Raw genomic sequence first — 25520 nt, 5'->3', positions numbered from 1 at the left:
TAAATTGTTGTTTGCAGGGGGATAGAATATAAGTAAATAAAGGTAGTATAGCAGGTAATCTTACCCCCTAAAGAGATGCAGCTGAGCCAATTATTAAGGATTAGGTGCAGGCCTGATGTTAACAGGCCACAGCTGTAGCCAATCTGAAGAGTGTTATAAAAGAGTGGATTGGTTGGCTGAGGGGAACTGGAGTTATTTGGTTGCTGTGAGGACAAGGAAGAGTCAGTGCATGGAGGAGCTGCCTACAAGAAACATCAAGGAGGTGTGAAACTCTGGCAATGTGGAACCCTTGCAATGTAATGACAATAGAACTCTTGCACTATAATGACAACAGTTGTTTACAATTAATAATTTATTATTACTTATTAGAATTTGCCTTCTGATCAGAACCAACTCTAGGTGAAGAAAAGGAGGCTCAAGGAGACCATATCACTCTCTACAAACACCTGTAAGGAGGTTGTAGTGAGGGGAGTGTTGGCCTCTTTTTCCAAATAATAAGAGAGAAGATGAGAGGAAACAGCCTCAAGTGGCACCAGAGGAAGTTTAAATTGGATATTAGGGGAAACTTCTGCACCAAAAGGGTTGTCAAGCAAGGTTGGCCGCCTTTGGAACAGGCTGTCAAAGGCAGTGGTTAAGTTGCCATTCCTGGAGATATTTAGAAGATGTGCCAATGTGGCACACAGAGACATGGTTTAGTGGTGGACTTGGCAATGCTGAGTTAATGGTTGGACTTGATGATCTTAAAGGTCTTTTCCAACCTAACTGAATCTCTAAGGTTCCTCAGTATTGTAGGCAAAACTGCATTTTGCCATTCCTCAATGGTAAAACAATGGTATTACCATTCAGTGGTAACACCTACATTCCATTTTGCTTGTGGTGGAAATGTGAGAGGAAGGGAAGGATGAGAAGAGAGGCAGAAAAGTCTGCTCGGCTTTACTCCTCTGGGGCTGGAGGCGATCTCATCTTGCTGGAGGCCTGGGGTCTGTTCACAAGGGGTGTTGCTCCCTGATGGTAAGACATGGAAGCACTGGGGCTGGACTAGCACACCATGGAGGAATGCAGATGCCTCAAAAATGGAAACAAGTACCTGAGGTTTTCCAGTGGTTTCTGTTTTTCCAGTACCTGTCTACAGCTTGCCTCGCAGTAGCAGGTAACCCACTTTCTCAGAATCTCCTTCTCCTACACCTTCCCTCAGCACAAACAGGTGCCCCAACATTTCTCATCCATTTCAAGTTCTCACTGCTATTAGAGAGTGAGAAACTGGAGGAAAGGATGGAAGTGGCCAATGTGTGAGGCTTGAATTACTTTTATGCTTTTTGTGCTAAATCACAAATCTCACTGCACATGTAACAGCAAGCTACTCTTATTTCAAGTAGGTACTGTATAACACTTTTTCACATTATAAGGTAAAATTAAATAATAAAATAAATTTTAAAAAACCCATCCAAAAATCCCAAAAAAGTGGAACTGAACCAAAAAAAAAAAAAAAAAAAAAAAAAAAAACAAACACAAAAAACCCCAAACAAACCCCCAAAATTAAAACAAAAACCCAGACAAAACCACACAAAAAAACCCCAAAACAATAACAACAAAAAAATCCAATTAATTTCAAGGATATTTTTAAACTCATTATATGAAAATAACTGTCTTACAAGAACATACTTCAACTTTTCCATATGTTTAGAGTTGACAAAATTAAATATACCGGGGAATTTTGCACCTCTTCTGCCACAGAAAAGATACAAACCAAAAAATATAATAATGACCTTTTGCAACAGGAATCTTCTCCTGTTGATAAATTCCTTAGCATGGATGAAAACATCCAGCAGGCTCTGTGAAGACCTTTGCCTAGAAACCCCCAGGCTCTGTCAGACCATGGCAGATGGCTTACTGCCAAATTTCCAAACCTTCCTAAGAACACAATATCCTCTGAACTTTTTCAGTAAGACACCAGTGTTCATATACAGCAAGGACTTGCTATTTACACAACCCTAATGTCACCTTAAGGGTCCTTTTTCCATCTATATACTCTTTTTTCTGAATACAGGCAGAAGAAGCAGGAGCTTCAGTTTATATCATGAACTAAACCCTATTCCCCAATGTGATACCACATCCATGACTCTTAAGTGTCATTCAGGACATAAAAAAAACAAATGCTGTTTAGCACTGTGCTGCTCTGATTAACTGACTCAATCTTCCTCATACTCACACAACAAAGTGAAGAAATAGGAGATCTGCCTTCTTAGACTAAAGGGTGACTATTTGCCATGTGTACAGGAAGAATTTTTTCAGGCAAATTAAGCTGAGCGCATGAAGAAAAATTCTACTATTGCCAGAAACAGATTTAAGTCATTACATTTTACAGCATAAAATGTACACCTTTATGCCTAATGGTTATGCAGTGGTGAGGACCCTAGGGAGGCCTGGAAGCTTCTACAGACTGACACACAAATATACTAAAATTAGATAACTCTATAGCCCCATGTAGTTAAAGCAGATATTTACAGAAATTGCTGTCTTTCATGACATTTTACTTTTGCACTTTTGCAGGAATGTATTTCCTCTGGCTCATCTTTTCAGGAACACATGTGCACATAATGTAAGATCCAATTACAAGATTATTGTCTTGAAAGGAAAGATTGCATTGGATACAGAGCTGTGGGGTTTTACAGAAGGCAGCCTTGGCTTTACCTGCAGAATGCTGTAACCACTGTGTACACAAAGAAAGAAAAAATCATATAAGGATATAAGGTACTTTTTAATGGATGTATTTTCAACTTCAGGATCACATATATGAGCTAATAAATATTAATAGTATATTAGTGCAGCAAAAAGTAAAAGAATGGGAAAATAATATGATTTAAACAAATTTTGAATTTTACAATGGCAATAGAAAAAATACCAAAAAAATCCCACACTGCATGAAATACAAACCATTCATCATTTCAGTGCTGCATGAAGTTCACTAGTAAAAACTTTTACAAAGCAGTCAAATTTCAGCTGCTCAAAATAAAAGTAAAAGCTAAGTAGTACATGGTAAAATATTAAATTACACAAGTCATTTAAGAATCATTTAAAGAAACTCATGTTTTGCCTTTGACATACAGTCATTAAGAAATGTTAGTAAATCCACTCACTATTCTGGCAGGTTTTGATGGTAAAAGATCAGATTTAGGAAATGAATTATTGCCCCCTGGTGGCACACTAAGAATCAGTGTAATGAAAAATAAACCAATTACAGATAAATAATCAAATATTTTATTTGAAGAATCATGTCTTGTACAATTAATGTCTGGAGGTGTTAAAAGAATGCACAGTCATTTTAATATGCATTAAGATAAGAGTAAATGGGGTATAATTTATATTTTCATCTCCAAGATGGTTCTAATAAAGAATGTGTGATGTTTAATGATCAGCTTTGTAAAATGTAAGCAATAACATACTAGAATAAAACTCTTTAACAGTAGAACACCACAGCAAAAACTCCTGATAGTCAAGCAAGTTACTTCAACATCTGATTTTCATTTAAAAGAATAATAACTCTTATTAATTTTCATATAAATACAGAAAACACTTTCTGAACCTGAATCCCTGTGGGGCTCTTCTTCGCTCTGAGATAACGTCAGCAGGCAAGGACAGAGAAGCACGGGAACAACAGGATTTGATCTTATGACTGGCTAGAACAACAGCATAGTTAAATGTTGATGCAATGTTTTCCACATGGGTTAATACAGGAATTCATGTATCCTAATCCTCAAATGATGAGCTGTTAACATCCTCCTAGTGTCTGAGCAGCCAACAGCCACCAATTCCTGTTCAGCGACTTTAACACTGCTCAGCACATTCCTCACATCACCTCAAACTAACATGGCTCTAAATATCTACTCCAAACTGTTTTGCTGTTCCAGGTGGAACAAACCTGCTCTATCACAGTGGGTTTATACAATCTGGAACTGCAATGATAAAATACATCTTCCAGAATACAAAAAAAGAGTGAGTAATATTCATTCCTTGTGGAATTACATATATGACCACAGAGAAATTAGCAATTAGGTTATGTTGCACACACAGTAAAAATGAGCATTTTTACATTTTGGTGTAATCATGTGCCCCTTCCATGATAGGAAAACCTGCACCTGCAGTAGTCTAACCTTGCCTCACAATACTGACAACCAGCATTTGCATTATGTCATTAAATGCACAACTCCAAATCTCCTGAACCACATTTTGCCTTTGAGGAGCTGTAATATATTTTTCCCTCTTTTATTCTGATTGATTCATTAGAGCACAAGAACAACTCACCTTAGTTCTACACTTCTCTACAAGGTCAATTATTACCATGCAAGTACTTGACTGAAAATTGGTTGCTATGAAGAAAACTCCATCCTCTATCAAGGCATCTGATACATCATTGGTGATACCATAAGCTACCCTAAAGAAATGTCTAACTGGAAGGGCTATGAAACACATGGCAAATGAAAATTAATTCAGTATTTATTCAAGATAATAGAGTGTTAGTTGACTTGTTTAGTCTGGCAGAATATGAACAAAGTTCTTAATGGCTTTGAATTCCTCATATCAGACTAGCAGTTTTACATGTCTGATGAAACCAGGACTAGAAATTTCACCTGAAATGTGGGTGGGAGAAGCAAAAAAGTTCATAATTCTTGAAGCAAAAGAATTCCACGACAAACTTACCTGCTGTAGAAGAGAGTAGAAGAGAGTTAATTGCCATGAAGAGCAATCAAGCAACAAATGGACTACCTAACAGGGAGCTGTGTTTTAAAGAAAAGTTTTTGTCTGACAAACAAAAGTTATGTAAGCAATTGGAAATTTTGAGAGTACTGCTGAGGCTGGCAAATGACAAGGCATCAGTGCTTGTAAAATGTTATCAGAAGTATGGAGGAAAGGGCAGGAGCAATGGAACTGGGACTTGGGAAAGGATGTTGCTGCACAGTAAATGAACAGGATTAGTTTGGACATGCCACATTTGATGGTTCCAGTCTGGCCCTAGAGGAATACACCTTGCCCTTCACTCGCAAACCTCTTGTAATTAACTTATCCCTGACATGGGCATTCTATCCATGTCTCCCCTGTGAGTGACACACATCGCTTTGGCTGCCTCATACCAGCAAGTATTGACAAAACCAGATAATTTGGCAGGGACTCAATACTAATTACTCTCACACACGCTTGCATGGCAATGCTCAGCCAGAATGCTCTGTCCTAGCTCATGGTGTTATCTGGAGGAAAGAGAAGTCTCCCTCCTCGCAGTAACCAGTGAGGCCCCTGTCCTTGAGGGGAGCCGTGTGCCGGGGGTCACCTGGCCCGGAGGCGACGGAGGGGAGGCCTCACCGCGGTTACAGCGGCTCGTGAGGGGCACAGGAGGGGCCGACACTTGTGTTCAGTGGCCGGGACAGGACCTGAGGGAATGGCCTGAAGTTGTGCCAGGGGAGGTTTAGGTTGGATATTAGAAAATGCTTCTTCACCCAGAGAACCAGTGGTTGGGCACTGGAACAGGCTCCTCAGGGAAATAGTCACAGCACCAGCGTGCCAGAGCTCAAGAAGCACTTGGACAACATTGTCAGGCGCATGGTGTGATTCTTGAGGTGTCCTGTGCAGAGCCAGGAGCTGGACTCGACGATCCATGTGGGTCCCTTCGAACTCAGCATAATCTGTGACTCCTCCCTTTATCCACGCTGGCCGCTGCAGCGTTCAGTGCGCTCCCGCGGTCGCAAAGGCGAGGTCGGGGGCGACGGGACCGTTCCCTGCGCCGGTCCGGCAGGCCGACGGGAGGGGAGGGGAGGAAAGGAGCGGATTTGGCGCATTCCTGCCGGCGCTGGGAGAGGCGGGGGCAGTCCCGGGGGGCGGGAGAAACCGGGAGAAGCCGGGCAGGGCGGGAAGGCGCCGCGGGGGCCGATGGGTAACAGAGGGAGAAGGCGCCGGCGCCGCGCGCGCGCCCCGGCGGCGGAGGGGAGGGCGCGTGCGCGGCTCCCGCCCGTTCCCGCCCCAGGCGCGCGCGGGAGCCGCGGCCATGACGGGCAGCGATGAGGGCGGGAGCGGCCCCGCGGCGCCCCGCGCCCCGCCGCGGCTCGGAGCCTCGGCATGAGGGCGTCTGTGCGCTCCGCCTCCTCCAGCGCCTCGCCGCGGGGCCGCGCCGACATGGCCAGCCCCGAGCAGTGGGAGAGCCTGCAGCCGCTGCAGCCGGACGCGTTGCATGTAAGTGAGGTACATGGCTGGAGGCGCTGCCCGGGGATGCGGAGAGGGCGGGACGGCGCTGCAGCTGCGCTCCTGCCGCGGAGCTTGTGAGGGGGCGGCCGAAAGCCCGGCCTACGTCTCTGGGCGGGAAAGATGCGACGGGCCGGGCAGCGTGGTAGCCGGGAGGAGCATTGGGGTGCTTCCCTCCCTCGTGGCGTTGGGGCAGGCTTCCCGGAATAGGTGCTGGAACGCTAAAGGATGGTTTTTCTCGCCTGTGTCACTTACAGCCTCTTAATTGAGCTAAGTATGGTGTAGCTAAGTATGAGAAAAGGGGACACAATGTGTTTTCTCCTCTTAAAGTCTGTGATCGTCTTACATGCAGCTGCCACCGTTACCTTTAGCAATGCTATGGTTTGCAAAAAAGTCTATTTTGTAAAACTTTAAAAAAAAGTTACATATTTTTTAGTTTATCGTGACGGTGCATGCTTTTAATTTTGTGACATATTTTAAATACATTGCATTTTTCCTTAAATTAATCTTGTTAGTTGGGCTAAAGGTTACTTGGTAGTATTTTCTTAAAGCCGTGAAAGAGTTCACGGAAGTTTTTTGGTGGGTAATTGAAGTGATGATTGTAAGAAGCAAATAGTATTTGGCACAGCTTCTTTATGTAGATACTTAGATGAGTTTACAGTGGGTGATACTTTCCTGAATCAGCTTCTTATAAACAGGGAGGTCAAAGATGTGGTAATCATTAACAGCCTTGCCTGTGATGGCCATGGAATAGTGGGTGGGAATTACATCTCTGCAGGTAGCTCGGTTTGCAGGCAGCAGATGGGTGGGATCCCTGGACAAGAGGCCATGAACTGCCCAACCTTTGGGATGACAAAGGGCAGGCAGGAAGAAGGTGGCACTGACCAGGTGAGTGGAAACTGAGGGACGCAGCAGAAGCCATGAACTGCCAACCCTTTAGGTAACAAAAGCACACAGAGGTGGTGGCACTGCCAGGGTGGATGAAGAGAGATGCATGAGGAGACACAGCAGGAGCAGAGAACTCAGGGCAAGATTTACCTGAGTAGACTATGAGGTATAAAAACTTAGAGCTTCCTTTATTGTGAATCTCTCTTTGGAGGTACCAGCTTGGGCTGTTTATTCACCGTGAATAAATTGCTTTATGGAGAGACATCTGAGACTCTGCAGTGGGAAACCTGGGGTTGAGCCAATGAGGAGTAGCTCACTGAAGCAGTCCACCATGAAGGTGCTTCAGTCCCAGCAGTGACAGCATGAGACTTACAGGGAATCTCATGAATGGTCAGACTGGGAAGTTTTCTTAACAGTGGGATATTCAAGGAAGGTTCGTAGTAAAGTGCAGAACCTGGATTCCAGCTTACTCAGTCTTCAAGACTCCAGCTTATTCTGCCAAGAGGTAGGTTGAAATTTCTGGGAAGGCAGCTTTGGAAGCTGGAGGAGCTGAAGAGATTGGGATCAGTAAGGAGAAACACGTTTCATCATGACACTCATGGCAAAAAGAGCAGGACAGACTTGAAGGACAGCCTAACGAACAAGGATAAAAAGTGCCTGGACACGCAGATGTGATGCTTGGAAAGCCAAAGTTGTAGCGTTGAAACTAGCAAGGAATGTCAAAGGTCACAACACTGAAGAAATTTTCCTGTCTGACCATTCAAGAGCCACTCTTGTCAGTCACTCTCACACCACCTGAGCTGGGACTGAGGCCCCTTTGCAGCTGCACCCCCACACTCACACACCCAAGGTCCCCTCAGCAGATTAACCCCAGGTTTCCCATAGCAGAGCCTCAGACATTTGGACCCTTAAAATAACTTAGTCTTGGTACAACAGCTGGAACAGGGACCCCAAACAAAGGAAACCTTGGGCTTGTATAAACCTATATTGGGTTTTTGTGGTCAGGTTTTGATAGCAGGTGGGGGGCTGCAGGGTGGCTTCTGTGAGAAGCTGCCAGAAGTTTCCCCCATGTCCTGCAGAGCTAATTCCAGGCAGGTCCAGGATGGATCTCTCACTGGCCAAGGCAGAGTTTATCAGAGACAGTAATAGTGCCTCTGTGATAACATTTTTAAGAAGGGGGAAAAAAAGTTATTATACAGTAGTAATTACAGCCAGAGAAGAATGAAGTGAGAATATATGAGACAACAACTCTGCAGACACCAAGGTGAGTGGAGAAAAAGGAGGAGGAGGTGCTCTGGGTGCAGGAGCAGAGACTCCCTGCAGCCTCAGCTGCAGCCCATGGAGATGCAGAGATTCAGCTGCAGCCCATGGAGGAGAGCCAGGCTGGAGCAGGTGGATGCCTGAAAGGAGTGCCCACTGTGAACTTGTGGGCAGCCCATGCTGGAGCAGGTTCCTTGGAGGGATCTGTGGAGCCCATGCTGGAGCAGGCTTTCTGGTAGAACTTGTGAGCCTTGAGCCCTGCTGGAGCAGGCTGTGCCTGAAGGGATGCACGCTGAGGGAAACTGATGGATGTTGGAGCAGTGGGTGAACTGTTGCTGTGGCATGGGCTCATATTGGAGAAGTTCATGGGGGGCTTTCTTCTGTGGGAGGGAACTCCACACTGAAGTAGAGGAAGGATTCTCCACCCTGAGCAGCAGCAGGAACAGCATTTGATAAACTGGCATAACCCCCATTCCCCTCTCCCTGTGCTGCTGGTGTGCATGGGGTAGAGCTTGGGGAGGGATGGGGGAATTGTGTTTTCTTAAGATATGTTTTATTTCTCATTATTCTGCTCTGATTTTATTGGTAATAAATTTAATTAATATTCCCAAGCTGAGTCTGTTTTGCCCATGATGGTATCTGGGGAGTGATCTCTTCTGGTCCGTAGCTCAGCTCATGAACTTCTTGTTACATCTCTCCCCTGACCACTTGGGGAGGGGAGTGATAGAGCAGCTTTGGTGGGTGCCTGGCAGGGTCTGTCCTAGGGCCTGGTGTTAGGTGGAGGATGTGAGGTTTATGGGCTGGAGGAAGGGGTCATCTAACACCTCATAAACCCAGGAAGTTGAAAATCAAGAGTTAAAGCCTTGCCTTTACCCTGCAGTGGTACAGGCTGGGGATTACCCTGCTGAAAGGACCTGGGGGTCCTTATGGACAGTGGGCTAAATGTGCACCTGCATTGTGTCCTGACATTGAGACATATGAGGCTGTCTTAGCAGGAGAACAGTAAATTGAGGGAAATTATTGTTTTTCTTTCCTTGGCATATGTTAGATTGCCCTTGGAATGCTTTTCCTGTTTTAGGCCCACTAGGACCAGAAGGCTGTTATTAAACTCCTGAGAGAACTTGTTAAGCTACTGCAGCCCTTCAGTAAAATCACAGCATATCCTGAGTTGGAAGGGACCCATAAGGATCATCAAGTCCAATTCTTGTCCCAGCACAGGACAATCCCAAGAGTCACACCATGTTCCTGAGAGCATTGTCCAAGAGCTTCTTGAACTCTTGGTGCTGTGACTTCTTCCCTTGGGGAGCCTGTTCCAGTACCCAACCACCCTCTGAGTGAAGATCCATTTTTCTAATATCTAATTTCCAAGTTTCCCCAGGCAAGTTTCATTCCATATTTGCAAGCACGTTAAGAACTTCAAAGGTTACCAGGTATTTTACAGTTGTACACGATGGGCAGCTGAAAGGAAATGGCCGTGAATTGAAGCAGAAGAAGCAAGAGAGGTTGCAGCTTGCCTGGGCATCAGCGAGTTCAATGGTGTTTCCTGTTTTTGAAAACAGAGTGAGTTGTGCTGAGATGAAGGGCTTAAAGTTCTGGCAGGAATTAAAAAACATTTATTCCTTTTATCTAATGACACTTCACAGTAATAGCTGTTGAGTTGTCAGAACTGTGATGGCTGTAACATCTAAAGATTTGAGGATTTCTGCTAAAGAAGCTCCCTCTGTAGAAAGCATTTTATGACAGTTGGTTTTTTTTCCCTTTTTATTTCCTCAGGCACCAATGATTGACCTGAATGTGCACAAGGACACACAGCTTGTGAAAAGTAAGTTGCTCTGTGTCATGGATAAAAATTAATCTTACAGTATGTCATGCCTTTTTACAATGTGACTACAACGCTGTAGACAAATGAAAAATCATATTTAATATTAGCAGAGCAGGAAGAATGCTGAACACTGACTGATGTGAAGCTGTACGTTCTTTATAGTTTTTTCTCTTCAGATCTGTTGCAAGTATGCCTTCCCATTGTTATATAGAAAATAGTGCACAGGAAAAGTGAGGGAAAACTGGAACAACATACTGCCAAATGTTGCATTTCAACTGGTGTTAATAAATGTGGAAATAAACTTGAGTGAATTTCTGGGTGTTGGGTTTTTTGGGGGTTTTTTTATTTATTTTCTCACCAGCTAAATTGCTTCACACCTTTGACAGTACACAGTCCAAAACTGAGTTGTTGAGCCTGTCACTTTGTGTTAAGGAGTGCACAAACTTGCAGCCATGGAATGGGTGTGATATGTTACGAGTAAAAGTGTGTATCTCATTCATCTTGGGAAAAATACTGATGGTTGAAGTAAAAGTGTTGTCTAGGGTACTTTGTTTACACACTCACCTTTTCTTGAAGTATTTGACTGGAATATTGCTGGGGACACAGGTTGATCAGATTAAATACTGGGTTTGCTTTACAGGAGAAAAGACAAATAACAGCTGAATTTGACAGTCTTTTATTTGCTAGTATCAAATAAGCGTGTGCATACCATGACTTTTTCACTCAGAAGTGGGTGCTTTTTTGTGCTTTTTGCATACATAAATAACAATCTCAAGTTATTCATCAGGGATTTCTGCTCTTTCTGCAAATCTGGTGGTAATGAATACACATAGCACAGGGATCTCTTAAACCAGGGTGTCAGGGTAGCTGTAGATCTTTGTTGTATTAGTAAATCAAGCAATGGAATGACTAGTTCTTTTGCCCTGAGAACAGATAGTGCAAACAGTTTGTCTGCATACTGAATTCTTCAGTTCCAGAGCAGATAGGTCCTGTGCAGGCTGAAACAGTCCCGAAGCCAAGCTGACTTGTGAACCATGCCTAATGGTTACATGTGAGGTCTGCTGGTTAAACTGGACCAAAAACATGTGAAAAAATACTCTAATAGTGTCATGCAGCAGAGATAGAGCTGTGTTTCTCTGGCTGCACCTCAGCACTGTCTATAGTTAACCAAAGGTTTCATTGGTGTTTGGTCAGTGATCTGATCCCATGTCCTGTAGAGCATACAGTTACTCAGTTATTAATATCCATACTAGCAGTGTGGAGTCATGAATGTTGAAAGCACAAAAATGTATGCTTGCTATTTAGATAAAATCATTGCAAACAAATGAAGGTATGTGTAGTTAATATGCTTTATATTGTGCCATTGCAATGTAAGCATTAAAAACTGCAGTGCTTCCAGACTTCTACCTTCATTGTTACTTCATCACTATCATATTTTTTACTTCATGCTTATGTAGTAGCTTACCCTAATATATTCTAAAATATTCTACCAAATCTTTACAGAAACTGTGGACATCAAAAGGCCTCGATTTGATGCATCCTTGGTGCTTTTGACACGAAAATTTATGGCTCTTCTCAGAAAAGCTCCAGACGGTGTCCTTGATTTAAATGAAGTAGCAAAAACACTAGGAGTACGAAAACGGAGAGTGTATGACATCACCAATGTGTTGGATGGCATCGACTTGATTCAGAAAAGATCTAAGAATCATATCCAGTGGATGTGAGTTGGCTTTGAAGCTTCTAGTTTCTGAAACAGTAAATCCCAACAGTCTTGAGTAATGTTTATAACTTTGAGAGTATCTTTAAGCATATTCAATTACTTCTCATAGATAGTATTTTAAGTTCTGTTTCCTTCCTTATGCTATGTGAATTACCTAATACATTAACAAGTAGCAAGTGTGTAAGTACATGGAAGCATATTTCAGCAGAAAAAAGGATGCCAGGCTTTCTTACTGTTTGCTGTTAGTATACTTGATGTTTGATAAATGTGCTTTTATTTATACAAACATGCTAGACAATTTTCATATTCTTCTAGAGGTAACAGTCTTGACCAACTTATTGGAAGAGCACCAGAGCCACAGAACCTTAAAGAGGAACTTTCTGACTTATCAATCATGGAAGAAGCTCTGGATGAATTAATCAAGAATTGTGCTCATCAGATATTTGAACTAATAGATGACAAAGAAAATGCAAAATATCCTTTCAACTCTTGCATTATTTTAACACATGATTTTGGTTGCACATACATGTCTAGTAAGAAGTGTAGGCTGATACCACAGGTATGCAGTACTGCTTGATAATGAGTTTTATAATAGCAGACTTTTGATTATTTTGCATTTGAGAAGGCCTGTCCTGTGCCTTGCTTTTCAGTATCATGGAGAGTCTAAGTCTAGCCTGTCCTCAGAGGAGTGTTGCTTGTGTGTCCTTTCCACTGCAGAAGAATGAAGTGGGGAATAGTCTTAGTACCCTGACCATCACCCTGTTCTCTCCATTTGAGTCACCTCAGGGGCAGGTTTTGACCCACCAGTGAGCTCAAGATGCTTAGTGAGATGACAGAGAGGACTCAGAATGGAATCCCAGTGGCCTGTTGCCAAGGAGATATAATGGTATGTTGGTTATATCCTAATACTCTTCTCTCTTGAAAGAGATTCCAGTGCAGTTCTGACTTCCAGATGGGTTTTGACAATAGAAAAGAGATTCATTTTAATATATGGCATAAAGATTGAATTTTGGCTTTGAGTTACAATAAAATATTATTTCACTCCCTTGTTTGGCAAGATGTTAAGGGGTGTGCACAAATGAAATGTGCTCATATTCTTTATACCTTACTGCTTAAGAAAATAGTTGTACAGTGTCTTAGGAAATTATTTTCATGCCATTAGAAAACAGATTGTAATTTCTGAAGAACGGTATTCCTTCGGCTTTGTAGACTTATGACAACATCTGTGAAGACTGGGGTTTTTTTATAACATTGAATATATTTCTAAAAGCCTTTTTTCCTTCCTGGAAATACAGAAAGGTATTTTTCTACCATTAGCTGATACTTCATTTTGAAAAGCTAATATTAACCTCTGCTGAATCAATTTTCTGAAGTTGGTATTCTGCCTCAACATATCTTGATGTGTTCATATCATATACTCTTGCTTGTGGCCATTAGCAAACGACTTTACATAATCCTTGACCAATGTATACACTAGCTTATGTGACGTACCAGGATATCCGAAGCATTCAGGCTTTTCAGGAACAGATTGTGATTGCAATCAAAGCTCCAGAGGAAACCAAATTGGAAATACCAGTTCCTAAGGACGTAAGTTTTATGCATTTCTCCTAAAGAAACAAAAGTTTATAAATTTGATTTTTTTGCAGCAGCAGTCAGTAATTGATTTCCAGTTACTCTGTCATGCAGATAGTGGTAGTTAAATGTTCTTGTGTTCCACTGAACAGTGCTGCAGGGATAATAGTCTTAGAAGCTTAGTTACTGTATTTTTCTTTTTGCCTAAATTACTAAGCCATAAATGTATCTGAGCTTTAGTTACCTGGTTTTGTTCAGAGAATGGAAAAGCTGTAATAAAGTATGCAATGTACAGTATGGTTGGAAAAAGAAAACCCTTTTGTCACTCTAGTAGATGATATCTAGAGGGATTTTTCATGGAGTGGGACTGTGCCCTGTCCTCACCCCACGGTGCAATACACAGGCTCCATTCTTGTCTCACAGAGGAGCCAGACCTTTGCCCCCTGCACCCAGCAGTGCTGCAGCTGCTAGTGGGGCCTGTGTACTGGGAGCCCACTGTTGGTAGTGCTCTGAGAGGGCAAATCCTGGAAGACAGCCTAAGATAACAAACAGAGCTTTAATTCCATTTTCTTTTTTGCTTGAGCAGTTTTGATAATCTTCCCAATTGCATAGTCATTGAAGTTGCCTTGCTATGTGGATAGAAAGGTGGGGATATCTTAGGAAAAGGAAATTAATCAGTAGAACCAAAGAGTTAGATCCACTATATAGATCTCCAGTAGTTTCCCTGGTCAAAGGAGCTATTGTCATCCAGTGGAGATGAAGATACAATTCCAGATGCCTCCTGAAGCAATAAAAAGGCAGAATTTCAAAAGTTGTACATTGGCACTGAATATTTTCTCCATTGTGCATTAAGATTTATTTGCTCTGTCTCTTGCCACACGGTGTCTGTGGAAGGAAAGCAGTAGAAGTGATAAGGATTAGTTGCTTTACTGTTTTGTTAAAGCTTTGGGCTCCAGTTTGTTGTCGGATTCATGGCAATGTTTTGTCAAGTTTTTAAATTTTGTTACTCTTCCTAAACATAAGTAAGTCTTGGTCATATATCTGAAGGTTGATAGAAAGACTAAACAAATACTTAAATGCACATTCATTAAAAATGAAAGCTTGTTAGCTTAATTCTGCATAATACTTGTCCTACAAATGTATGTAATGTCATAATTTGTGTGGAAGCAGTAGCAATTTTAAATAGCTGTATTTGTTCTGTTTTTAATCTATTGTCTTTAAAATAAGTGCAAAAATAAATGTATAAGCTTTATTCTTTGAATTACATACAAGTTGCTGTTTTATAGGATCACATAGAAGTACATGTGAAGAGCACGAAAGGACCCATTGACGTGTATCTATGTGAGGTGGAAAAAGAGAATCCAGGTGCTGAAACTTGTGAAGATATGGATGCTGTCCATATCTAGTGAAACTGAGACATCATTTTATCCTGATGAAGGTAACATCCTCCTTTTCCATTTTTATCCACATGTATTTTTTTTGTTTTCTTAAGATTATCATATCATTCTGATAAAGCTGTAAACTGTGCTGTTGAACGAGTGTAATTTTCAGAGCATAGATTGTGGGCCAAGGTGTGTGGGAGTATAGGAAATGCCTGGAAGAGAAGTCTGTGCTGTTGTGTTACCTCACAGCAGCAGGATGTCAGAGAGTCAGGCACGTGCACACAGAGCAAGGCACTCTTGTTCCCTGGCCTTTTCCTTCCTTTGCTCCTTGCTGGTTTCCTGTCAGAGCCCGTGGATGGAGCTCTCAGCTGCTGCACTGCAGAGTCCTGCTCAGCTCAGATTGTTGCCATGAGAGTTATGATGCTGTTTTAAACAAGACTCTGCTGCTGCTCATTCCTGCCCTAAGGGAGGGCAGACAGAAGAGGGGACGTTGTATTTCAGTCTCCTAAAACAGGACTGGATGGGATAGAGATTCTGAAGAAGCCTAGTGCTGCTGCAGGATGTTGTGGCGTAAAAATAAATCTGGCAGGAATTGCAGTAGCTCAGAACACAGCGAAAGAAATTATCTTTAAAGTGCTGCTTTATAGGTGAAGGGGAGAGTTGTCCTTTCATCCCAGGTATTTTTTAAATTAATTTTGCTTGTGGAATAACTCAAAATTGTATTTTCTACAATTAGAGTAATCATATTCCTTTTTTACTTTCCTTTTAAAGTGAGCTCTCCGATGGAAGAAAAAAAACCCATTTGAGATGCCAGATTAATTACAACACAAGAATCTAATATAGAATGTAAATATCTGTATTATAGGGCTTTTCCAAACTGCTTGGATCTGCAAACTTCCTAACCTGAAATGTTCCAAAGTGTTTTAAAAATCCAGCAGTGGATTAGTTTAGTGTTTTCACAGGATTGCTTATCCTCCCAAGTCAAAAGACAACAGTTTCTGGAGTTGCATTTAGGAGCTTTGTTTTCTTAATTGCATATGACCTACAGAGCTTTGGTAAAATGGTTTTTTACCTTAAAATTTTAATTGACAGAAAACAAAGATAATCAATTACTTCCAAAAATTAAGGTTGGAGAACAATTTCTGGAGCGGTTCACCATCTGCATGAGAATGTATAAAATGAAGAAATGCACTTTTCAGTTCTGAGGCAGCACTACTAAGCAGGATTGTCAAACACAAGTGTAACAAAGAACTGGTGTATTGGAAGCCTTTGATATGAAGAACAAGATGTAAATATCCCAAGAGCTATGCTTTACACTGTGTAAGTGCTGTTTGTATCCACCTCTACATGAACTATGGTATCAACACTGAAGTGAAATAATTGGGCTTTGTGTACATACTTGTATCATTTCTGGGTAGTTACTGATGTACATTTATTGAGATGGTTTGCATTTCTGCCTCTGTACAGCAAAGAAATAAAATAAGCTTACAAAAATATGAAATATTTTCTATTTCTATGAAATATTTTCTAATGAAACATGTTGGGTTGCCTTTGCTGCAATTCACTGAGTGACTACAAGCATTTAAAACTATGTGAAAATCTAAAATCTGTTTTACATGGTACTGTCAGATAACACTTAGATCTGGATCTAGTGATGCCACAGTACTTTAGCAATTTTCAGAAGAATGATCAATAACTACTTAAGCTGGTCCATTCCAGTTTCTGGAGTTTACATACAGCAGAACCCTAGCTGAGTATCGTGATCTCTTTGTGTCTCAGCTTGCAAAAATATGTAAAATACTTAAGGACTATGTGTGTATTATCCATCTTTCATATCCATAAAATAAAGCTGTTGAATTTATATGCTGGATTTTCTAAGGGAGTGAACTGTCACTGTACAAATGCTGTGCATGGGCTCACTTCATCCCAGTATGGTTTCTGTAGGGGTGAGTTGGCAGGTTTGGTTTTAAATAGGAAGTCCAAGTCCTTGGGTCACACAGTATTGACAACTATGCATCTCCTCACAAGTGAGACCAACAAAGCTAATTAAACCCTGCGTGTTCTAGCCAGCAGCTCTACAGCTATTTTAGACAGGTGCAGTGAAATTAAAAGCCCTGTGTTCTACAATACAAGTAAGTTGGCACAGGTGACACTGATGAGCATAAATATACCTAAATACAGAATGGAGAACTAACTCAAGTTTTCCACAAGGTTCCCTAGTTCTGCAAAATGCATAGCAGTATACTTTGCAAATTGGGGAAAAAACACCAAGTGCAATCTTGTGTCAGAAAAGTAATCTTGAATTTTTATATCTGTCCTCTCAACTTCAGGCTCCAGAATACAGGACTTCTGGGAAAAATAGGATACTATTTTTTTGTCTGTGAAATTCAAACTACAGGCTAAGCTGTAATAATAATAAATAAAAGCAAAGTTGACAGCACAATGAATACATAGAACAGGGTAAAAATGAGCAAGGTGCTCCTCCAGTGAAGCTGGGAATGAGGGTTAAAACTAAGAAAGCATTTTTTGCACAGGAAAATTGTCCTTTTCCTTCAGTGGCCGGTTTCTGTTCAGATGGCAAACTCTATTTGATGTTTTACATTGCTGTTCTGTTTTGGTGGAGTTTGAGCAAAAGAGAAGCATTGATTCCCCCTACACTAGTTCAGCAACTCAGGACAATGTTTCCCATAAAACCTATAAAAATTTCCAACACTAACTAATTCTGAATGCTGTGTATTGGGGTAGGTTTTTGTTCATGATCATAAAATCCTAGAATAGTTAGAGTTGGAAGGGACCTTGAAGGTCACATAATTCCAACGCCCCTGCTTTGGGCAGGGACAGCTTCCCCTACATCACAGAATTATTTAAGTTGGAAAGACCTTCAAGACCATCAACTCCAACCTTTGACCAAACACCACAACGTCAAGTAGTCCATAGCACTGAGATTCAGATCCAGATGTTCCTTGAACTCCCTTAGGGATGGTGGCTCCACCACCTCCCAGTGCTTCACAGTTCTTTCAGTGAAGAAATTCCTCCTGACGCCCAACCTGAATCTCTCTGGTGCAGTTTGAGGCCATTTCCTCTCATCCTGGTTGCTCAAAGCTCCATCCAACCTGGCCTTGAACACTTCCAGAGATGATAGGGCATCCACAGCTTCTGGCAACCTGTTCTAGTGTCTCTCCACCCTCATAATAAAGAATTTCTTCCTAATATTTAATCTAAACCAACTCTCTAACTCTTAGCCATTACCTACCTTATATAAAAAGTAAGGAAGTACATTTTTACAAAATAACCATCTTAAAAATGTTAAGGAAGTTTGTCTTCAACAGTGGAACAATCCATTTAAATGAAACATTAGGATTTTTCATTTTGAATAAATCTCTAGTGATTGTTTTTCCTCACTCATTTGTACAGGTTTTCTAGCAGTATAATTAATGCTTTTAGCCATACAGTTGTCACAGTGAAATGGAAGAAGCTGTAACATGACAATTATACTGCTACTGTTTTGTTTAATACATCTGTTGTTGTAATAGTGCACCTTCAGCAGAACGAATGGACTTTTGAAGATTAAACCACTGCTTTTGCTACTCGGTTATGTACAGTATTAGCCATTGGTGATACTGGAAAGCAATGTACTGTATAAGCTCAATGCACTAATTAGCTGAAAAGATTCAACTTGGACTTGAAAAATTCCTGAGTGAGGCTGAACTTAGACACAAGTTACAAGCTCACTTGTAAATGTGACAGGACCTTACTCTGAATTTGTGTAGTAATGTTTGATTTTTTTTCTGAGAGATTATTATTTTTGCTGAGTCTACATCTGTTCATTTTCAGTACATTTGTATGTGTAAGAAGCTCTCTTGACTATTTGAGGACTCTGATAAATTAGAAGTTTCTAGTACTCTTTCTGCCTTCCCTTCAATAAGAATGGTTAAGAATGTTAAGGCATCAATCAGCAATAGCAACAACCAGGACCCATAATTATTAAATTCCTGGTTTTGCTGATTCTTACTGTAAAAAGCACTGCAGGTTGCCAGTTCAGCCCTTACTTGGTGTGGGAATTCACTTGTCAATTTTCAGATGTGAACTACAGTTTTAAATAATGTGATTTTTTAAGGAGACAGAAGATTCCTGCAAATTGTTGTCTGTTGGAAAGCATTTGAAAGTCAGCAGTTTTCTTCATTTTGAATAATCTTTTTGGTATATGTGAAGAGCCTCATTTTATAAGCATAATTAAGCACTGGTTTCAGAAGTCCTTGTCAGTGGCAAGGTTCATCTGCTGGCCAGGCCACGAGCTGCTCCCAGTGTGCTGGGGCTGGCTGCAAGCTCTAAACCCTTGTGTTCCATGATCCTGGCATGGGCTGGCCCCTGCACCCTGCTGGGACCTCAGTAACTGCTGAAGGGTTTATCAGGAACACCAATCTGCTGGTTTTGGTTCCACTTCTGATCTGCCTGGAGTAACTTGTGAGAAGTGCATTGAGGCTAAAATTACATAAACTACCCTTGGTTGTGTAGGTCACATAAATCTAGACGAGGCTTCTCACTGTTTGTAGATGTTTACTGAAGGACTCAGATACTTGTTAGTCGAAAAGCATGATCTGTGTTTTGAAGAAAATGTAATGTTTGCAGAGAAAGGGCACCCTGGTTCTTCCCTGCCACGCCTGCAGGCAGAGCATGGGTGATCTGAGGGTCTGGAGCTGTGCTCTCCAGACACCCACCATGTGGACGTGGGCTGATGGGAGCTCCTCACCTTGTGATCCATGAATGAAGTGGTGTTTCCAATTGACTCTAGATTAAGGGTTGGGGTTATAGAAGACAATCCTAGAAGCTGTAACAGCAAATTCAAAGATCCAAGCTCAGCACATTGCAACTCTTTTATTGACTTAGCCCACTATGGGGGTGCATCCCCCCCCACCCCAGCCACACTGTGATCCCAAAAATGTTTATCAGGCCTCAGCCTTGACAAACAGCAGCTGGTTGAGCTTCTCTTGAGCTTACCAGAAACACTCTTCTCCCAGGAACTTTTGTTGTCTAACAAGCTCCTGTTTTAATGAACAGCCTTGGAAACTTATTTTTGTTGCCTGAACAACAACCTAAGTGGAATAAAATTTTCGTTATCAAATTTTCAAATAAAGTTACCAGCCTGAATTGTGGCCAGGATGGAAAATTACTGTGACTAAAGCTAGCTCTCTTGTGACCTTATAAACACCAGCCCACAGTGAGACCCTTGGAGCTCTCCTGGACCGCAGTGCACTGTGGCCAATACCAGACACTCTGCTGCTAGCTGGGCATTCAAGGATCAAATCAAGCTTCCCTGTAGTTAGTTGTGATCTTTTCACAATCCCTAAAACACCTACAAAAACAGAACAATAGCCACACAGTGCCTCCATCCTATACACTAAAGCAGGTTGCACAGAATTCAGTCAGGAGCTAGAATTGTAATTTACTTGATAATGCTACTCCCCACAGATTGTCAGAGAACCTTTTTACCAAGCAACATTCTCACCATCGGTGCCAGTAATACTTTGTGTAAGAAACAATTTCTCACGAGAAAAATCTCCCTGGTTTTAGAAACAACTTCACCCTTAAGTGCCTGCTGAGCCATTGTCTTCAGGCTGAAAAGAAGCTATTGGAGGTGATTTCTGTATTTATTCAGCTGAAGAGAAAACAAACACATTTGAAATAATGCAATATATTATCCTATCCTGCGAGAACAGTAGTGGGGGAAATATAGAGATATAGGATTAATTCTTCCTGTGATTAGAGGTTAAAATAAAGTAAAGTAAAAGCAAAATACTGTGAAAGCATTAGCACTGCCTTTCTTTTGTGATAAAAAAGACTTAATTGCAGATTTATCTTAAAGAACTGAATAAAAGGATAGAAGCAAATGCTAGTCTTTCAAATTGCCAAAATTGGCACATTGGCTGTCAGAGTCCATGCAGAGATTAGTAGTTTTGACTCAAAAAACATTGACAAGCCTGGGCCACTGAGCATCAGAAGAGGCAAATTTGGATTAATGTGTATTTCTTGATCAATCATGTGTTTCTCCTGGTCTGAAATACTCTAGACTGTATTAAAAATTTACTGCAAGTTGAAGCTCAGGGATTTTACTTCTTTCAAAAAGACTTTAAATTTGTGACATTAGATGATGATCAGACTCTTTAAAACAAGTATCTTCCAATCAAGATATATTTTATTCCCAATCTGTAAAATACTGTTCCTTTATACATGGAGAAAGTATAAATTGCTTGGAAAGAAGGGATTGGAAAGTTGTCCAGATATTGTTGTCTGTATTCTATGTATGTGTCTCTGAGGATCAGTTGCCTGGAAATGAAAACAAGACAACAGCAATTGTTTACATAGATGTCGCCTAAAAACGTCTCAGGCATTTGTTCTCTCTGCTGACTTTATGCTAATTGTCCATCTCTTAAATTGACACATTGAGCTATTTTTGGGGTGTAAGGAGGAAAGTCAGCAAAGCAGGGTTTATAATTTGGAAGGAAAATTATAGAGAGCTAAAGGGGAAAAAAATTTCCCCTAATGCAACTTGAAAAGTTTTTTACCACCTTTGAAATCAAAACCTGATCAGGATGGTGGTGTGTGTTCAGTTGATTGCTTTCAATCAGTTTAACAAAATCGAGGTTCAACCAGAAATACTCATTCAGCCATGGCTTTATTAACAGCAAATGATGGTTTTGAAATGGGCCTGAGTTCAGCTCTAAGTACAATTTACTTAATTGTTGCACTATGGTATTTTTGTATAGGTAATTCTTATTTAAAAGTAATAATGGATTCACAATGGTAATACTGGTAGTACAGGTGAATTACTGAGATACAGAACTACCATTTTCAGAAGGATGAGATCTGTAGTTTTTGTTTCCATACAGAGAAAATCTCAGGGTGGGCTGTCCTTTAAGGACAGTTTTACTTACGTATGAACCCGTTATCTCCTTTCAACACCACATCCTGCTGCTGTCAGGCAGCTTGCTGCCTCTGGAACAAATCATTCCTCTGTGCTGTGCCCATTTGCAAAAAGGGAGAAGTGTCTTGATCTCCTTTGCAAACTCTGCTCAGTTCTGCTCTGCAGTGACTCCTCAGAGAGTGCCAGCTTCCCCAGACCCGTCATGGGATGCTTGTCCAGCACCAGCAAGGGCAATCCCCAGACTTGCTGTGCTCCATGAAGGAACCACAGTGGGTGCCCCGGGACAGCGCCCTTTCTGAAGACAGTACTGAAGACCTCTTCACTATCTTTAAAGATGCTATCCCAGGGCTCTCATTTCTGCTGCACGTCCTTTAACAAATTAATAAGCAAAATAAATTCAATGTTTCAAACATATAAACATAATTAGCATCTTACTGACAATTTCAGTTGAGAAGCTGAACTGTACAGATGTACAAATTTGTGTTCCTTATATTTAATTTACATATACTTTGGGGTTTTTGGGGGTCCCCCCTCTTTGGTATTCTATCAGTCTTGTGTTAAAGAGACGAGAAGATCTGAAACATTTAATTAATCTTCAAGTATAACTTGCCCCTTTTTTCAATGATGACAAAGTTTTTCCTCACTCTGGGTTAAATAAACTGACATTTAAAAAAAACTTAGAGACAGGATTAACCCTTTCCTCATAACACCTCCCATTACATCTGTTTTTTACAGTGGCCAGTGAAATGGGTTCAGCCTTCAAATATCAAGGCTTGTGTGAAACAAACACTCTAAACACCCCGAACTGGTGCGGAGTTTCCAGGGAAACTTTGGTGAAACGGCAAAAGGGAGACATTATCTGCCAGTTCCCCGCCCCGCAGAGGACCCAGCTGCCCAGAGGAGCACATCTGCCCCTGCTGAGCCCGGGGATGCCAGAGCTGCTCCCGCCGTCCCCGACACCGCGGGGCCACTAGAGGGATGTCTACAACCATCCTTCCACGGCTTCTGAAGCAAGCCACCCCTTCGCATTCCCGGCCAGCTGCAATCGCACACGGCAACCAACAGTCCTAAGAAATGCTGCAAGGGATGCATCAGAGGGCTGCTCGCCGCGGCCCAGGGAGAGAGTTTGGACACTACCAGTTGGAAAGATGAGATGCAATGCTTGGAGTGCTACAAGGTCCAAGAGAGCAGACCAGAAATCATAGAGTCGTGGATTCACAGAATGATTTAGGTTACAAAGGACCTTGATGATAATCTAATTCCAACTCCTCTTGTTCTGGTTGAATAGTTTTAACAATATTAAAAACTACATCTAGTTATATCCTTTTATTTGATTTGTTTCCAGTAGTTTAGCTTGTATCTAGTGGAATGGCATTATCTATTTAAACTATCAACAAGTTAGCATGAGAGTCACACTGCAAAAAGTGTTTTATTTTTCTATTAGTTTAAATTAGTTGACTAGGAAAGCGTGAAAATGTAATAGAGAAGAGTTCTCTCTCCTACAGTGATCAGGTGTTGGAACTGATAGGATGAAAGTGGCTGCAAAAAAAGGAAAATATGAGTAAACTGAAGAAATAAGCATTAGTTGTAAGTGTTATAAAACAGCTTGTGCACTCCAGAACAGCATAAATAAGGAGCCCAAATTTACTACCCCGGCTGGATAGATGGGTCAAACTGTTACATTTAATTACATATACTAATAAAAAAAAAAGTTTCAATTTGTGTGGAAAAGAAGCATCATGGATTTTAAAAGAGTAATACTTAGAGTTGGGTGATTTATTTATTTATTTAATAGTTAATTCCCTGGAAAATGTGGTTTCAGTCATGTCTAAACTATTTGCTTCAAATTTGCTGAATAGTTTTGGCTGGAAAAAAAACAAAGAAGGGGATAAACTGTGTTGGAGGAAAGTCCCCAGTTACCCAACAGCTCAATGATCAGAGCATGTACTTAGGTAGCAGAGACCCCTTAACAGAGGCTCTGTTGAGGTGGACTATGCTCAATCTTTCCTGTGACCACTTAGATTTTGTCCCAGTTGCAAGGGATGGGGACACACCTCCCAAAGGAGCAGGCTGGTTCCCAGAGTAGGAAGCTGTGATTCTCATGCTCCCCCTCACTGACCCAACAAACTTGGTGCCTTTGTGCAGGTCACCAGCTTCATTGAGAGGAAGAATTTCCCCTTTGTCCTGCTTCATGGATACCAAGGCCTTGGACAGCTTTCTAAGAAGTAGAATTCTGCTTCAAGTTCCCTTGGACAAAAGTAGGATTTCCTCATCCTAAGTATATGCATGCTATGACATTCTTTCAAGCATCCAAAACAAATATTCTACATTGGATTAAAACATAACATTTAATGGTTCATGCATAGAAATAACCTTCAGGTTATTTTCTTTCAGCAAAGAAAAGCAGCCAGTTTAGTTATGTCTACACTGTGCTGATTTTTATGACATTCACTGCAGTTCTTGAGCAAAAATGTAACTTCCACCAAGTCTTTAACTGATCATGAAATAGTTTGATAACCTTCATCCAGACTACTCTATGCTTCTTACAAACCCTTATTTCTGCAGCCACATAAGAGCTGAAAATGACATTGAGAGCTCCCAACTCAACACTCCTGACTCCAGTCCCTGTGGTGCCAGACACCATATCTTATGGCCCTGTCAGAGTGCACTGATACACTGCAGGTAGGTATTTTCTGGCTGCCTTTACTTGGATGAAGGTTGTACTAACCCTGCATTGTAAATAGCTAGAAGCAGTCTTATTTCCCATCTGCACTCATCTGTGACCAGTTTACTCACATATGCTCTTCTGCCAGCACTCCTCTGTAGTGCACAGCTCTTAAACTCCTTGGTTGCTGGCTTTGGTGTATCTTTAGACACCACCATATTCTCATTCACTTCTCTGCTGGATCTAGAAAACTGAGTTATTCAAGCTATCTCCATAAAACAGGTTGCTTTGTTCCTTTATTTCTGCCAAATTCCCATTTTCAGTTCCTCTTCTCCAATCAGAGGAATGGAACTATTTATGTCCCAGTGTTCTAACTGGATCTTGCCCTATCCTATCTCACTTAAGTATCTTTGTTAAATTTTACAATACCATTTATACTTTTTAATTCCATGTTTTCATTAGCTAATGTAAGCCTGAAGTAATTCTCCTCAGCTATTTCCAAGTGGTACAGCCCCACATTACATCAGAATTTCTTACTAGTCCCCAAGGGCACTCCCTCTATAGACTCTACCATTTTTAAAATGTCCTGTTTCTACCATTCCCATCATTGAGCTGATCCAGATATTCTGAGCAATATCCCAACCCTCAACTGTCTACTGATGTTGGCTGATGCAAACAGGATCAACAGCATAGTCCTGGATTTCATGCTGGTAAACAAAAAGGTTCCCATGTCAAAAAGTTAAACAAGAGGGACCAGGACTGGTCCTTGTAGTTCCTACCAAAACAAATCCTCAAGGATTCAACTAATACTTACCTCTCTGTTTCACCTCATGAGGCATTGCTATCCTACATGAAGTGAGTTCTTTTAACTTTGGGAATAGCATGATATCCTTCAGAATGTTTTATTCTCCTATAAAAAAGGTCTCCGAATAATTCCCACTAATGTCAGCTTTCTCACATCAAAATCTTCCAAGTTTTCTTCCGATTTGGTTGTAATTACCTCCTGTAATACCTTAATTTTTATTACCCATAAACATGGAAAATTAAAGTATTACAAGATA

General features: G+C 41.2%; 1 protein-coding gene across 4 annotated transcripts; it reads left to right on the top strand.

The window, feature by feature from the left end:
- Positions 1-6069: 6069 nt before the first annotated feature.
- On the top strand, positions 6070-25520 carry E2F6 (E2F transcription factor 6). Of its 4 annotated transcripts, none has more exons than XM_063150842.1 (7): positions 6070-6228; positions 10150-10198; positions 11702-11918; positions 12234-12393; positions 13392-13505; positions 14777-14928; positions 22530-25520. In XM_063150842.1, the coding sequence occupies exons 1-6, from the start codon at positions 6106-6108 to the stop codon at positions 14894-14896; spliced, it is 783 nt and encodes a 260-aa protein (XP_063006912.1). In that variant the 5' UTR covers positions 6070-6105; the 3' UTR covers positions 14897-14928; positions 22530-25520. The 4 variants fall into 4 exon arrangements, with proteins under 4 accessions (XP_063006912.1, XP_063006913.1, XP_063006911.1 ...); XM_063150843.1 differs by lacking the exon at positions 22530-25520 and adding an exon at positions 15965-16733; XM_063150841.1 differs by lacking the exon at positions 22530-25520 and adding an exon at positions 15644-16733.

The sequence above is a fragment of the Melospiza melodia genome, chromosome 3, assembly GCF_035770615.1.
Source record: "Melospiza melodia melodia isolate bMelMel2 chromosome 3, bMelMel2.pri, whole genome shotgun sequence".
Classification (NCBI taxonomy): Eukaryota; Metazoa; Chordata; class Aves; order Passeriformes; family Passerellidae; genus Melospiza; species Melospiza melodia.
This window is presented reverse-complemented; position numbering and strand designations above follow the sequence as displayed.

Excerpts from the sequence above, each read along its gene's own strand:
- E2F6 (XM_063150842.1), top strand. The coding sequence starts at position 6,106 with ATGAGGGCGTCTGTGCGCTCCGCCTCCTCCAGCGCCTCGCCGCGGGGC. Across the intron at positions 6,229-10,149 it reads ACGCGTTGCATGTAAGTGAG|GCACCAATGATTGACCTGAA; the intron begins GTACATGGCTGG and ends TTATTTCCTCAG. Across the intron at positions 11,919-12,233 it reads AAGAATCATATCCAGTGGAT|AGGTAACAGTCTTGACCAAC; the intron begins GTGAGTTGGCTT and ends ATATTCTTCTAG.